At 48.6% G+C, this 13107-nt stretch overlaps 1 protein-coding gene across 1 annotated transcript; it reads left to right on the forward strand.

The window, feature by feature from the left end:
* The first annotated feature begins 1200 nt into the window (after positions 1-1200).
* On the forward strand, positions 1201-7337 carry FGF19 (fibroblast growth factor 19). Its single transcript, XM_074227617.1, has 3 exons — positions 1201-1429; positions 2002-2105; positions 7014-7337. Exons 1-3 carry the CDS (start codon positions 1201-1203, stop codon positions 7335-7337), a joined length of 657 nt encoding a protein of 218 aa, XP_074083718.1.
* Positions 7338-13107: the final 5770 nt, after the last annotated feature.

Below are 13107 nucleotides of genomic sequence, written 5' to 3' on the forward strand. Positions count from 1 at the left end.
CTTTTGGTATGGTGCACTGCTTCCCTTGCCTTGGTTTCCAGGAGTCCCCTCAGCTTAGCTGTCCTAAGAGTCAGTTGCCAAGGGAAGCCCAGAATGTCCTGGATGGGAGATGGGAGGACTTGAGCTCTTCAGAGTGCCAGAGGGATGGATGGCCTCTCATTAGGAGTATGGTCCTAATCCTTAACTAGGGGATCCTCGGTCAGATGCCCAAGGAGAGAAAAGATCATGGCTCGAGATGCCTGCCCCTTCCCGTCCCTCCCAGACACAGCGCCAGTAGCCTTGGGCCTGGCCAAGTTTTTGTTTCCTGAAGGTCGCCAGGGGGCCCGTGGAGGACCAACTTTCCTTGATTTAGGGGGACAGGGAAATGGGATGCTAGAGGGAGGGAGAGGCTGAAAAGAAGGCAACCTCCTTTCTCTCTCTCTCTAGATTTCAGCTCCCCAGTCCCTTGGGACAAAGTGGCAGGCTGCTTCCTCTTCCTATCTCTGCATCCATCTTTCCCTGAAGCTCCTCTTCTCCCTGTGGGTTGTTACCCAGAATGGGGGCTCCAGGAACCGGTCAGCATTCCCTCTTTCCTTTTCCTCCTCTCCTTCCTTCCCTCCTTTGTCCTCTCCCTCCGCGCTTGCCTCTTCCCCCCTTTGTCCTTTCCCTTCCCGCCTCTTTTCTCCCTTCCTTCCCTAAGCCATTCCTTGGCTCCTTCTTTATCTCCTTTCCTCCTTTTCTTCCTCTCCCTACCTCCCCTTCCCTCTCTCTCTCTCCTTCCTTCCTAGCCTCCTCCCCCCCCCCCGCCCCACCCCTGCCCATTCCTAGGGCCAGTGGGAGGGCCGGCCGGCCCGGGGCGGAGCCCAAGGGACAGGGGTGGGGGGGGAGAGGAAGGGAAAGGATAGTGCCGCGCGTGGGATGGGGTGGGACCGGTGTGTGAGAGAAAATTCGCTAGTGGATTTGGGTGTGGACTCCATGAGATTTGACCCTGATATGAACTACTCGAGCAATCGGCAGAAATCTCAATGGGCAGATAAGGAGCCCTATAAAAGGCGTGGGCACCTGCAGCCGCTGCGGCCTCTTCTCCCTTCGCATCCCAGCACTGTGGCTCCCTAGTGCTCCTGTCCGCCCGACGGGAAGCTCGCGGCTGCGGGACTGTGGGAGCCAGAGCGGTCGCGTGGAGGGAGGCGGCTCGCGTTCTGCCCAAAGGCCGGCTGTGCCATGGCCCTGCTGCTGACCCCTCTGCTCACTCTGTCCGTCCTCTGCCTGGCCCCGACGGGGCGCGCCCGGCCTCTGGCGGACGCCGGCCCGCACGTCTACTACGGCTGGGGGGAGTCCATTCGCTTGCGGCATCTCTACACCGCCCACCGGCACGGGCTAGCCGGCTTCTTCTTCCTGAGGATCCACCGCGACGGCCGCGTGGACGGCAGCCGAGCTCAAAGCGCCCTGAGTAAGTGGCGAGGGTGGAGATGAGCCCTCGGGCGTGTGTGTGTGTGTGTGTGTGTGTGTGTGTGTGTGTGTGTGTGTGTGTGTGTGAGAGAGAGAGAGAGAGAGAGAGAGAGAGAGAGAGAGAGAGAGAGAGAGAGAGAGAGAGAGAGAACGCGCGCATTTGGACGCGCTTGAGAGTACTTGCCAACTCTCCGTTGGAGCCCCTTCCTCTCCCCCTCCACTCTAGACGACAGGCCCCTGACGTGCCTCTGTCCGCCCCCCTCCGCCAGCTCTGGTCCAGGCTCACCCCACAGACTGGAGGGTTGGGGCCGGGACCAGAGTTCTGGCCCGGCTGCACCTCTCCGCGGACAGAGACAGGGTGCGCCCTCGGTCCTCTGAGCCTCTGGACGAGTCACCCAGCCTCCTGGCCTGTTGTGCCAAATTACTCCTCGCCGCCGTCCTTCAAATCCTTTGCTCCTGGAGGGCTGGGGTTGAGGGTGCTCGGAGGGGCAGCGCAGGGGCTTGGCCTCCCTCTGCCTCCGAGCGCCCCGTCGGGGCACCTCTTCCCTCCTCACCTGTCTCTTTTTTGCTCAGGTTTGCTGGAGATCAAGGCGGTAGCTCTTCGGACTGTGGCGATCAAGGGGGTCCACAGCTCTCGGTACCTGTGTATGGGAGATGCCGGGAAGCTCCAAGGATCGGTAACTCAACTCCCCAGCCCTACCCTGGTGGGCTTGGCTAACTCCAAGGGACTTCCCAATTCCGGGGGCTGGGGCTATTCGTTCACTTCGGTCGGTTTTCTAGGTTTAAAAGTGTACTGATATTTACCTCCGTACCTCAAAATCACTTAACCACTCAGCCTCAGTTTCCTCAGCTATAAAATGGTAATAATATCTCAAAAGTTCCTCAGCCTTAGTTTCCTCAGCAGCAAAATGGTGATATTTACCTCGAAAACTATTTAACCACTCTGAGCCTCAGTTTCCTCAGCTACAAAATGGTGATAATACCTACCTGGAAGCTCTGGGAGGCTCTAATGAGATTAGGGGTGACAAGTTCTTAGAAAGCCTTAGAACTCAGCTGGAAGGAGGAATGTGGGTTCTTTGTATTAAGAAGCTGGCTCTGCTGGAGGGAATGGGGAGCTAGGGAGCCCTGGGGTCCCAGACTGCAGCCTGGAGGACTGGTGTCTCCAGCTCCATACCAAATCAGGGAGAGGGGGTTGCTAGTTGCTAGCTTGCAAAGAAAAAGATCTCAGAGGCTACTTCTCAGGACCTGGAGGAACTAAGGGGTCGTAGCTCTTTCGTGGTCTGTCCTTCCTTCTTGAAAGGGACCATATCATCCGGAGGAGGATGTCATACTTGTGAGTTAGATCCAAGGGAGGACGGGCTCTCTCCTCCAGACCTCTCTGGGTTGAGTGAGGCCACGTATAGATTAGGGCCACTAGAGATGGTGGTTCCACATTGCCTGAGCTTCAGTTCCAAATCTAGGGCAAAAGAGCAAGGAAAGATCAAGAGTTGAGAGAGCAAAGGAGACATGATTGTCTTTGCAGCAAGTTGCCAAAAGGGGACCACAAAAAACAAAAACAGGGTGCTTTTGTTTTGGGGGGCAAGTCACAGAAAGCTCCCACTAAGGTTCTCTTACTACTTTGATTCTTGAAAAATGGTTACACGCCTTTCCTCTAAGCTCACTTGCAAACCTTCCTGGAGAACTTGGGGGTCAATGTTGGAACCCAATTTTCTGTATTTTTTTTAAACGAAAGTGTAAATAGAAGAACCCTCCCTAGCTGGGAGGGCTTCAAGTCACTCTCCATTTCTGAGCCTCAGTTTCTTTCTCCATTAAATGGGCCTGATATTTCCCAACACCTTCCTCTCAGCATTGTAAGGAATTTAATTGGTAGAAGCCACAGGAGCACAGAAGTGTGAGACCTGGAGCTGTCCACTGGCTGGCCTCCTGGCTTCCTCTGCCTTGGTTGTGTGCTGAGAGCTAGAGGACCCTGAGAAATTCCCACCCTGCCTGCCCCCGAAGGGCTCACCTTCTAGTTTAGGAGAGTGACTACAGGTAAAGACTCCAGACTAGTTTCTTAGCCTCTCTGAGTTTCAGTTTCCTCTTGGTTCAAATTGGGGGGGAGGGAGGAATAGAACCTTCTTTTCTGAGTAGTTGTGAGTTCTCAATGAGATCAGAGTTAAGTGCTTCTCAGACTTCAAAGCAATGGCCTAAATGTTAGCCATTATTATGTAAACCGCTTTCCCCATCTTTACTGTGGCAAAGGAGGGTTAATTATGGCACCTTTGTTATATATTCACCCAGTTCTCTGGTTTTAAATCCTGCCTCTTGGAAATGATCAGGACAGGTTTTCAAAAATTGAGTTATTCCTTCATCTCAAGAAGCCTGGGCTTCCAGAGATTGGCCCTCCAGTCCCACCCAGCTGGTCTCTTCATCTTACAATAATAAACACTCCAGACCTGTCAGCCGGCCATCCTGCTGCTCCCCTATGGCGGTTCAGCTGAAGCCTAGTGGGAGAGTTTGCCCCCACTGAAAAGGAGCTAGATCCATGGAAAATCAGAGCTTCCCTAATTAGCTGCCAACAAAGGCAGGAGTTCAAAGGGACCCACTATAAAAAACCCCCTCTCTTTCTGGGGTCATCGATGGCTGTTGGCTGTGGGAGGTCTGAGAAGGGTGGTCCAAGGAGGGCTGGTCAGGGCCCCCATGCCCTCCTGCCCTGCTGTGAATGCCCACCCCCACCCCCTTGTGCTTCCAAAGACCTGGGAATAGCCCAGTCTTCCCAGGCCGGATACATTGCCTGTTAGGATATTGCTGGGAGAGCCCAGCTTTGATTAGCTTCTACCCAGGATGCTTCATGACCCAAGTACAGGCCTTTTGATGTTGGTCCCCAGCTTGTTTTGTGGCTGGGAACCATTGATGTCAAATCCTTTTGTGACCTTTATTAATTAAATACTTGAAGGGGAGGGGAGGACTAGAGGAAAGAAAGGAGGAAGGAGGGGTAGGGGAAGGGCTCCGATGGCATGGTGGCCATTTTTCTCTATTGGGGCATTGATTTAAAGTGGCAGCACCAATGACCCTCTTGGTCTTTATGGTCATCTATGCCCAGCCATTCATCAGGTAATCAATATGGAAAGTCTTTCCCCACTCTGCCTAATATGAAAAAGATTCAAGGACATCTGCCTTTATGAATCTAGACTTCCAGAAGAGGGATGATTGACTCAGAGGCCAGGATTGGGGGAGCAGGACTGCCAAAATTGGAGTATTAGCTCCATGGAAGGTTGGGCTTCCTATCAAGCCAAGAGGGACAGAGGGAACCAGGCTCCCTAGTGGTCTTCCATCAAAGGCTGACTGATTTCTGCCTAGGAGATACAGTTTCTGACCAGATATGGTTGGACCAGATATGATCTTGAGAGATCCATTCCATCTGAGATACTGAGGTTCAAAAACTGACAACTGGGTTGGGTCTGGAGAATGTAAAGGGCTCCCATTGGGTCAGCTGGTAACTCTCTCTAGATGCCATTCCAAAACCTAATTTTTCTAGTTGAAACCAATGATTTTAAAACCATGAAATGGGGCTTGAGAAAGAAATATCCTGCTAATCTTTCAGCCAGAATGCTAGATGTGGGAAGAAAAATAAGATTGAATAGTTCCTTGTCATGCCCCAGTCACTTGAAATCTTGAATTCACTTGAGGGATACTTCTGAGAGACTAGAACTGGGTGACCCTTAAGGTCCATCCTTTCCTATATCTCTGCCTTGGAGAGAACAGCCCTGAGAAGGGTCACAGGGAATGGAGACACTGAGAAGATCCTATGAAACTGTTCAGAAAGAGAATGATCTGTCCGGGGGTCTCAGATTTCCCAGTCCTGGAGGTCAGAAAGCAAAGGCTCAGGGATGGTGGGGAGCAACAGAGAGTGGGACTCCCATGTCCATTCCAGTTCAGCCTCAGACAATGGGAGAGTTTGAAGCTGTCTTCGGTTGCTATCTGGTTTTCCATTTTGGAAATGATTGACTAATAGCATAACCAGCAGCTCCATTTCATTGTTGTTTGCATTTGACCAAGAATTGTCGAGTGTCTCCTGGATGTTTTATTACGGTTGAAAGAGTTCACCGGGAGCTGGGAGCCATCACCTGCAGTTCACTGACCCCTGAGCCAGAGGAGTCAGAGTGAGCCCTGAGCTGTGGGGCCCTGGTGGCCCCGAGTTCTGAACGCCAGGTTATTGAGCCTGGCACCTTGCTATAAACATTGTCTGGGGGGGCAGGGAGGGGGGACTCTCACAGAGAAGGGAAGGGTTTGGACTCTTGGGCAGGATCATGAGGATTAAGGGTTTTCCTCTGAGGCCACCAGATTCTTCCAGATAACCCCAGATTAACTGGAAATGTAACTGAATCACAGGCATCAAACATGTATCTCAAAAATAAATCCTTTTCGAGGGCTATAACAGTATTGTTTAAAAACCTAATCAGCTTAGAAAAAGAAGTCTTGAATTCAAATTCTGGCTTGCCTCCTCCCCTCCTGGTTAGGTAAATGTGTGTAAGTCCCTTTCTCTTTCTGGTTTCCTGTACATACGTCTGTGTATGTGTATGTGTGTATGTGTGTGTATGTGTGTGTGTGTGTCCTCAATATCCCCAACAATCAGCACAGAGTTCAGCACCTAATAAGCAAAAATTTGGTACTTACTGGGGTCTTTCCTTGTTTTCTCTGCTCTGACTTTGGAGGATCCTCCATTCGTTTCTTCCTCAGAGTCTCTGAGCCAGAAGGTACCCCAGAGGCCACCTTAGCTCACTCACCTGGACCTAGATGGGAATCCCCCCGGGGAGGCTGATGTTCACCAATCAGCAGAGAAGAGACACTTTCCTGGGGCAGCCCAAACCCCAGTACTACCTTTCAGCAGGCTTATTCTAGCCTAGATAAAGTTTGTCACTTGTTCCCACTGCTCTTGTTTGGAGTTAAGTTAACTCTGATCAAGCACCCTCACATAATCAAAAGTGACCACCGGTTCTCCCTGAGTCAGACATTCAGACCATTCTCTTCTTGGGGTTCCTTCATCCTCATTTCAAGGAATAGAGGAAGGGAGGGAAACAGCAGAGGAAAGATGGATGAATTTAAGGACCAGACACTAGGCATTAACAGATGTTGTCTCCATCTTCACAACCATCCTGGGAGGTAGTTGTTATTATGATTCTCATTCTGCAACTGAAGAAACTGAGGCAGACAGCATTAAGTACTCATCCAGAGCCACATAGTAAGTATCTGAGGCAGGATCAGAACTCAGGTCTTTTTTGATTCCTTGTGCTATACCTAGTGGGAACAACTGCTCCTTCCCCCGCACCTTCCAGTAAGAGGCAGAAGTAAGATTTGAACCTAGATCCTCTGACACTGACAAGTCTGTATGACCCTGGGCAAATACCTTCCCTTCTCTGGATTCAGTTTCTTCACTTGTTAAATGAGGATAATCGGACCTGAAGTACCTACCTCCAGTGGGTTAGTAGGAATCTCCAGTTAGCTACTGAAGATGGTGATGTCCTCCCTGCCCTTGCTTCCCTGGCCTTCTCCACTGTTTCCCAGCATAATGGAGGGGATTCTAATCGATCTGTGCCTCTGTCTAGGTGAGGTTCTCCACTGAAGACTGCACCTTTGAGGAGCAGATCCGCCCCGATGGCTACAATGTGTACCTGTCCCAGAAGTACGGCCTCCCCATCTCCCTCTGCAGTGAAAGGCAGAGACAGCAGTTCCAAGGCAAGGACTTCCTGCCTCTGTCTCACTTTTTGCCCATGATCAGCTATATTCCTCTGGAGACTGAGGTGTCTGGGGGCCACAGAGATGCCTTTGACTCTGAGATGTTTTCCTTGCCACTAGAAACTGACAGCATGGACCCCTTTGGCCTCGCCTCCAGGTTATCCCCTGTAAAGAGCCCCAGCTTCCAGAAATGATGGAGGCTCCAGCCAGAATTTGGGGCCCAAGTCTAGTATCCTTTTCCCTTGGAGCAGGGGTTGCCTCAAGGGTCTCTTGAAGGATGAAGACGTCCCAGGAAGGAGCGACAGTCATAATTTTGTAAATACATAAAATATCCCGAGACGATCCATGTGTAAGATATTGAGCATCAGTAAGCCCCTTGCCCAAGGGGTCTCTCATTTGGGCAGGATCACCTTCCATGGGTTGCAGGAGTCTGCTGAATCAGTGACTATGAAAGCTGGAAGAGTGGGCTTGGCCAACCTCAGATTCATGTTGGAATGAAGCCAAGGGCTAGGGCTGCTAGGAGAACCAACCAGGAATCCTTATTGGGGGGGAGGGGGACCCAGGGTTTGATCGCATGGGGCCCTGGGAACTGGAAGAGGCCCCACCCCCACTCCTCAGGCCTAAATGGGCAGAATTAGACCAAGACCAGGGTGAATGACCTCTTTCTCCTGCCTACTAAGCATCAGATTGTCCCTGGGAGATAAGGCTGTTAACCCCTCCCTGCCCCCAACTCCCTCTTTCAACCTGGTTTACCTTACCGATAGGAAAAATGAAAAGATCTTGTCACCCCCAGTTTGATGACTGCCTGTCTTTTCAACGTAAACACAGCTTGAAACAGAAAAGAGATAGGAGACAGCTTGGGAGCAACTTGCTGAGCCAAGTCACCTGGGGTGACTCTCAGACATGTCTTTAGAGGGAATTCCCAGGGAATAGCAAACAGCAGGCATCGAACCCCAGCAGCCTCTCCCCTCCCATAGCAGTGGGCTTAGAGCTTGGTGATGGCTGAATGTTTCCCTCATCTTCCTCCTTTGCTTCCTCCTCCCCTTCTGCTGATCCTCTTCCTCCTCCTCTTCATCATTTTCCTCCTCTTCATCCTCCTTCTCCTCCCTTTTCCTCTTCTTCCTTTTCATCTTTTTCCTCCTCCTCTTTTTCCTCTTCCTCCTCTCCCTCCTCCTGTCCCTCTTCCTCCTCTTCCACTTCCTCCTCTTCTTCCTCTTCCTCTTTTTCCTCTTCCTCCTCCTAATCACCCTCCTCCACTTCCTCTTTTCCCCCTTTTCTACTTCATCTTCTTCCTTTCCTTTTTCTTCTTCCTCTGTCTCCTCCTCCTCCTCCTCACCTTATTCCTTCTCATTCTGCCTTTTCCCCTCATCCTCTTCCTTCTCGCCTTCCTTTCTCCTCTTCTTTCTCTCCCTCCTCCTCATCTCCTATGCCCCTTCATCCTCTTCCTCTTTCTCCACCTTTTCCCCTGCCAGGGATGGAGGAGGGACAGGAGCTGTGAAGAATCCAAGGCTAGTTTGGGGAGGCCTTCCCTGCTACCCTACCCACCCTCCCTAGAGTAGAATTGACTCTCATTCCTTCTAATTGGGTCCTCATGGGAAATCTCACCCCCTCCTCTGCCCAGCACTTAGCTGTGCCATGTGATATTTATAAATAATTTATTGTCCCAGGTTCAACCCTTTATTTTCTTACTTTATTTATGCCCTCTGTCATATTTATACACTGATGGGAGTTTTGGTTTTTTTACATTAAAGTAGCATTGGTTTATATCAAAGCTTGTGTCATTTCTTAAAGAGATTTCTGGGGAATGGGAGCCGTAACTGCATCCAGTTAGAGAGGCCAAGAGGCATGGACTCCTCCCAGAATGTTCTAGGTAGAGATCTAAGACCAATCAATCCACACACATGTATTAAATACTTACTGTTTGCTATGTTCAAGGTCCTTTGTGGGGGTAGATGAAAGGAGAAGAAGGTTCTCTTCAGGTAATATTCCCACTGATCACCTTGGGGGGTCCTCCCAGCTCCCAGCCTCATGTCCCTGCACCAGGACTTTATTGGAAATCTTCTCTCTGGAGATGAACAAGGAAAAGGGAGTGAGGGTCAAAGCTCCAGATAGGGGCATGTGTCCAGACCTCCAAGCCCCTTTCCTGTCTCCAACTTGTTCATGAATCCCTGAACATGGAAACTCTTGGGCTTCCTCTGCAGAGTCAAAGGAAAGAAAACCCTAGGGATTCTAGGTTTCTGAGATGGGTCACATCAGGAGCTCTGAGGTCTCAGCTGAATCTCTTCATTGTCCCAAGTCTCTCTGTTTCCTCATCTGGATATTGGAATCATAATCCATACTGCCTATCCCCTAGGGATACTGTGGCAAAGGATGTGATGAAGTGATGAAAAATACTTAATATAGAAAAGCTTTGTATAAACAGGAGCACATGGTTGCATGGGGCCCTGGGAACTGGGAGTCTAGCACTCTTTGAACCTCAGTAAATAGTTCTCAGCCTCCACTCAGGTTTACATGTGGCCACTACCTCCTTCCAAATCATCATCCTGGATGACTACCTCAGACACCAGACTTCAGGTAGAACCTGCCCAGGTGAGGTGAACACAGCAGCAGGGGAGCCTTGGAAGAAATGCTTTAGTAGATCTTCCTTACTCCTGGTGTGTCCATTGCTTTCCCCACTAGACTGCATCTCTCTTTCTTTTCTTCCCTCCCTTTCCCTTTTCCATCCCCTTTATCCCCACCTCCCTGTCTTCTCTCTCTTTTCCCCTCTCCCTCTCCCTTTGTCTCCTTCTTCTCTCCTCTCTTTCACTTTCTCCATCTGTCTCAACATCCCCTTCTCCCTCCCTGATCTACCCCACTCTCTCTCCTCCCCCTCCTCCTTGTTCTTCTTGTTTTGGTTCTCTTCGTTCTCCTTCTACCACTACTTCTCTGTTTCTCTATCTCTGGTTCTCTCTGACCCTGACTGACAGACTCTGTCTGTCTGTCTGTTTCTCTCTCCCTTCCAGCTCAGAGATTACAGAATTGTTTCAGTTATTTCAATGTTAGTTTGACCCTCTACTATGGTATCCATCTGACTTTCCATATGAAGAACCAATAGTCTCTATCTTATGGGGCTGAAAGTTATCAAAACAACCTTACTATTATTTGTATTGGACCAAGAACTGTCAGTATCTCCCAGAAGTTTCATCACAGGTAGAAAAAATTCCCTGGAGCCAGAACTTGCAGTTCATTGACCTCTGATTTTGAGGCAGAAAGAGCCCTGAGCTGTGGGACCTTGATGTTACAGAGACTTTACTTAATTGTAAACATTGTCTGAGGGGGGTGGATGGATGGATGGATGGATGGATGGATGGATGGATGGATGGATGGATGGATGGATGGATTCTCAGAGAGGCTTAAAGTGTTTGGACTCTTGAATGGAAACATGTGAACTTAAGGTTTTCCTTTGGGACCACAGACAACACCAGACTGGAATTGATTTATTGGAAGTGTCAGTGGATTGTAGACACCAGTCGTCTACTTTTAAAATATCTCAACTATAATTTTAAGTTTCAGAAATATGGACTTAGGAGATGTGAGTTCATATTCTGGCTAGCAGCTTACTGGTTAAATAACCTTCTTTCTCTCCTCTGAAAGAGAAGATTGAATTTGATGGATTTTCCATCCCATCCAGCTCTGGCATTTGATGGCCCTCCACTACCATTGTTACTGCCATCTATTACAGTTTAGAATGTCTAGTTTTGGGGTGGCTAGGTGGCACAGTGGATAGAGCACCGGCCCTGGAGTCAGGAGTACCTGAGTTCAAATCCGGCCTCAGATACTTAATAATGACCTAGCTGTGTGGCCTTGGGCAAGCCACTTAACCCCATTTGCCTTGCAAAAAAAAAAACCCTAAAAACAAAGTTTGCCTAGCTTTCTCAGAGGTGGAAGGAACCTTAGAGATCATCCAAGTTGTGTCTCAGTGAAAATTCCCTCTTTATTGTAGTCAGAAAGTGGCCATTTGGCTTTGGCTGGAAGAATCGCACCCCCGCAACTCCCGGAGCCACCCATACCTCTTTAGGGTGGCTCCAACCAGCAAATCGTTATTGACTGACTGACTGACTCCAACCTCATTTGAATCCTTCACAGCTTCCTTTCATCTCTCCTAGCCTTGTCTTCTGGGGCCAACTGGAGCTAGTCCAATCCCTCTTCTAAATCACAGCCTTTTTAATGGAAGAAAACTGTTAGCTCCTGTCCAGTGTTTCTCCTCAAAGCTCAGTGTTCTCCAGGTTAAGCATGTATACTTTTTCAATCTCTCCTCATACTATGAGAATAGATTTTTTTAAAAGACCTGGGTTCAAATTCAGTCAATAATGCTGTTTGACCCTATGTAAGTCATTTAACTTCTGTCTGCTTCACTTTCTTCATTTGTTAGATGGAGATGAGAGTAACTATAGAGCCTGCCTCATTTAGTTTGAGAGCAGTGCTAAATTATTAGCAACCCTCCCCACAAAATGAAACAGAAATAAATTATTCCCTGTCCTCACAAATTTCCATGAAGGAAACTGTCAACAGGATTAGGAAGAAAATAAAGATATGACTCAGCCCCAAATCCCTAAGTTTGTCCTTAGCCTCTGCCCATCATCTCTACATTAACTTAGCCAAGTACTGGTCTTTATCTTCAGTTACTGACCTTGATTCCCTCAGGACTGAGAAGGGTCTTGTTCATGGAATGGTGGAGAAGGCCAAGCAAATCTCTTCATTGGGAGGTAATTGTACTACTCAGTGATCATTTCTACCTTCAGTGTTCATGGCAAGAAGACATCACAACTCATGAAAAAGCTGGTGCCTTCAGAAGCTCTTTCCACTCTCACCCCACCTCTAGTCATTCCTTTCCCACCTTGTAAGTAGCCACCACATTTGGGGTCTGTCCCTCTCTTTGAATAATTCCTCTCAGAACTCCCATTTAAAGAATGATCTCCAGATCAATTCATATATTCATCTCTCTCCAGGCCTCAATTCTGACTCATCTCAATAGGACTTTGTCTACCATGCCCCTTTAATGGATATATTCATCTCCTCTTCCCCCTCTTTAGTGCCCTTTTACCCTATTAGAATGTAAGCATCTTCAGGGCAGGAATTTTGTTTTGGTTTGGATCAGTGTTTCCATTACTAGCACATAGTAAAGTGTTTCCTAATGACCCATTTTCTACTTAGGTGACTTTTTTTCTATTTGACCCATCTCTCTCCTGTTCCTCTATCTTGTTCATACCTAGTTGTTCGTGTTAAGTCCCCCATTAGACTGTGAGTTCCTTGAGGTCAGGGGCTGTCTCTCAGCTTGCTTTGTATTCTTCACATTATTTTATCGATTCTCATAACTCTGTGAGGAAGATGCCATCATCATTCTCATTTTTACAGTTGAAGAAATTGAGACTGAGAAAGATTATGTTATTTGCCCAGGGCTCCCTACTGAAGCAGTAATCTAATTGGTTTCTTTCTGACAAGAAGTCCAACACTCCACCTACTAAAGATAGAAGAAATAGCCCCTGTCTCCAAGGAACTGATACTTTACAGGAAAAATATAATAAGATCACAGATTAAGTAAAGACAATATAATAAAATCACAGATTAAGTAAAGACGGGGTCAACTGAAGAGAGTGAGAGAGATAGAAAAAAGGAAGCAAAGAAGGAAGGAGAAATAGAAAAAAGGAAGGGAGGGAGGGAGGGAGGGAGGGAGGAAGGGAGGGAGGGAGGGAGGAAGAAAGGAAGGAAGGAAGCAAGAGAAGTAGGGAGGAAGAAAGGAAGGAAGAAAAAGAGAGAAACAGAACTAACAAAGTGGGGGGGGAGTATGGGGAGAGATATTTGATCTAAGCTCTGAAGGTTTTTAAGTGGTAGAGGTGAGGAGTGAGCACATTCCAATCATGGGGGATAGCATATGCAAAGATGAGAAATGAAATGCTAAGTTCACAAAACAGCAAAAAAAAAAAG

This window comes from Macrotis lagotis, chromosome 3 (assembly GCF_037893015.1).
Source record: "Macrotis lagotis isolate mMagLag1 chromosome 3, bilby.v1.9.chrom.fasta, whole genome shotgun sequence".
Classification (NCBI taxonomy): domain Eukaryota; kingdom Metazoa; phylum Chordata; class Mammalia; order Peramelemorphia; family Peramelidae; genus Macrotis; species Macrotis lagotis.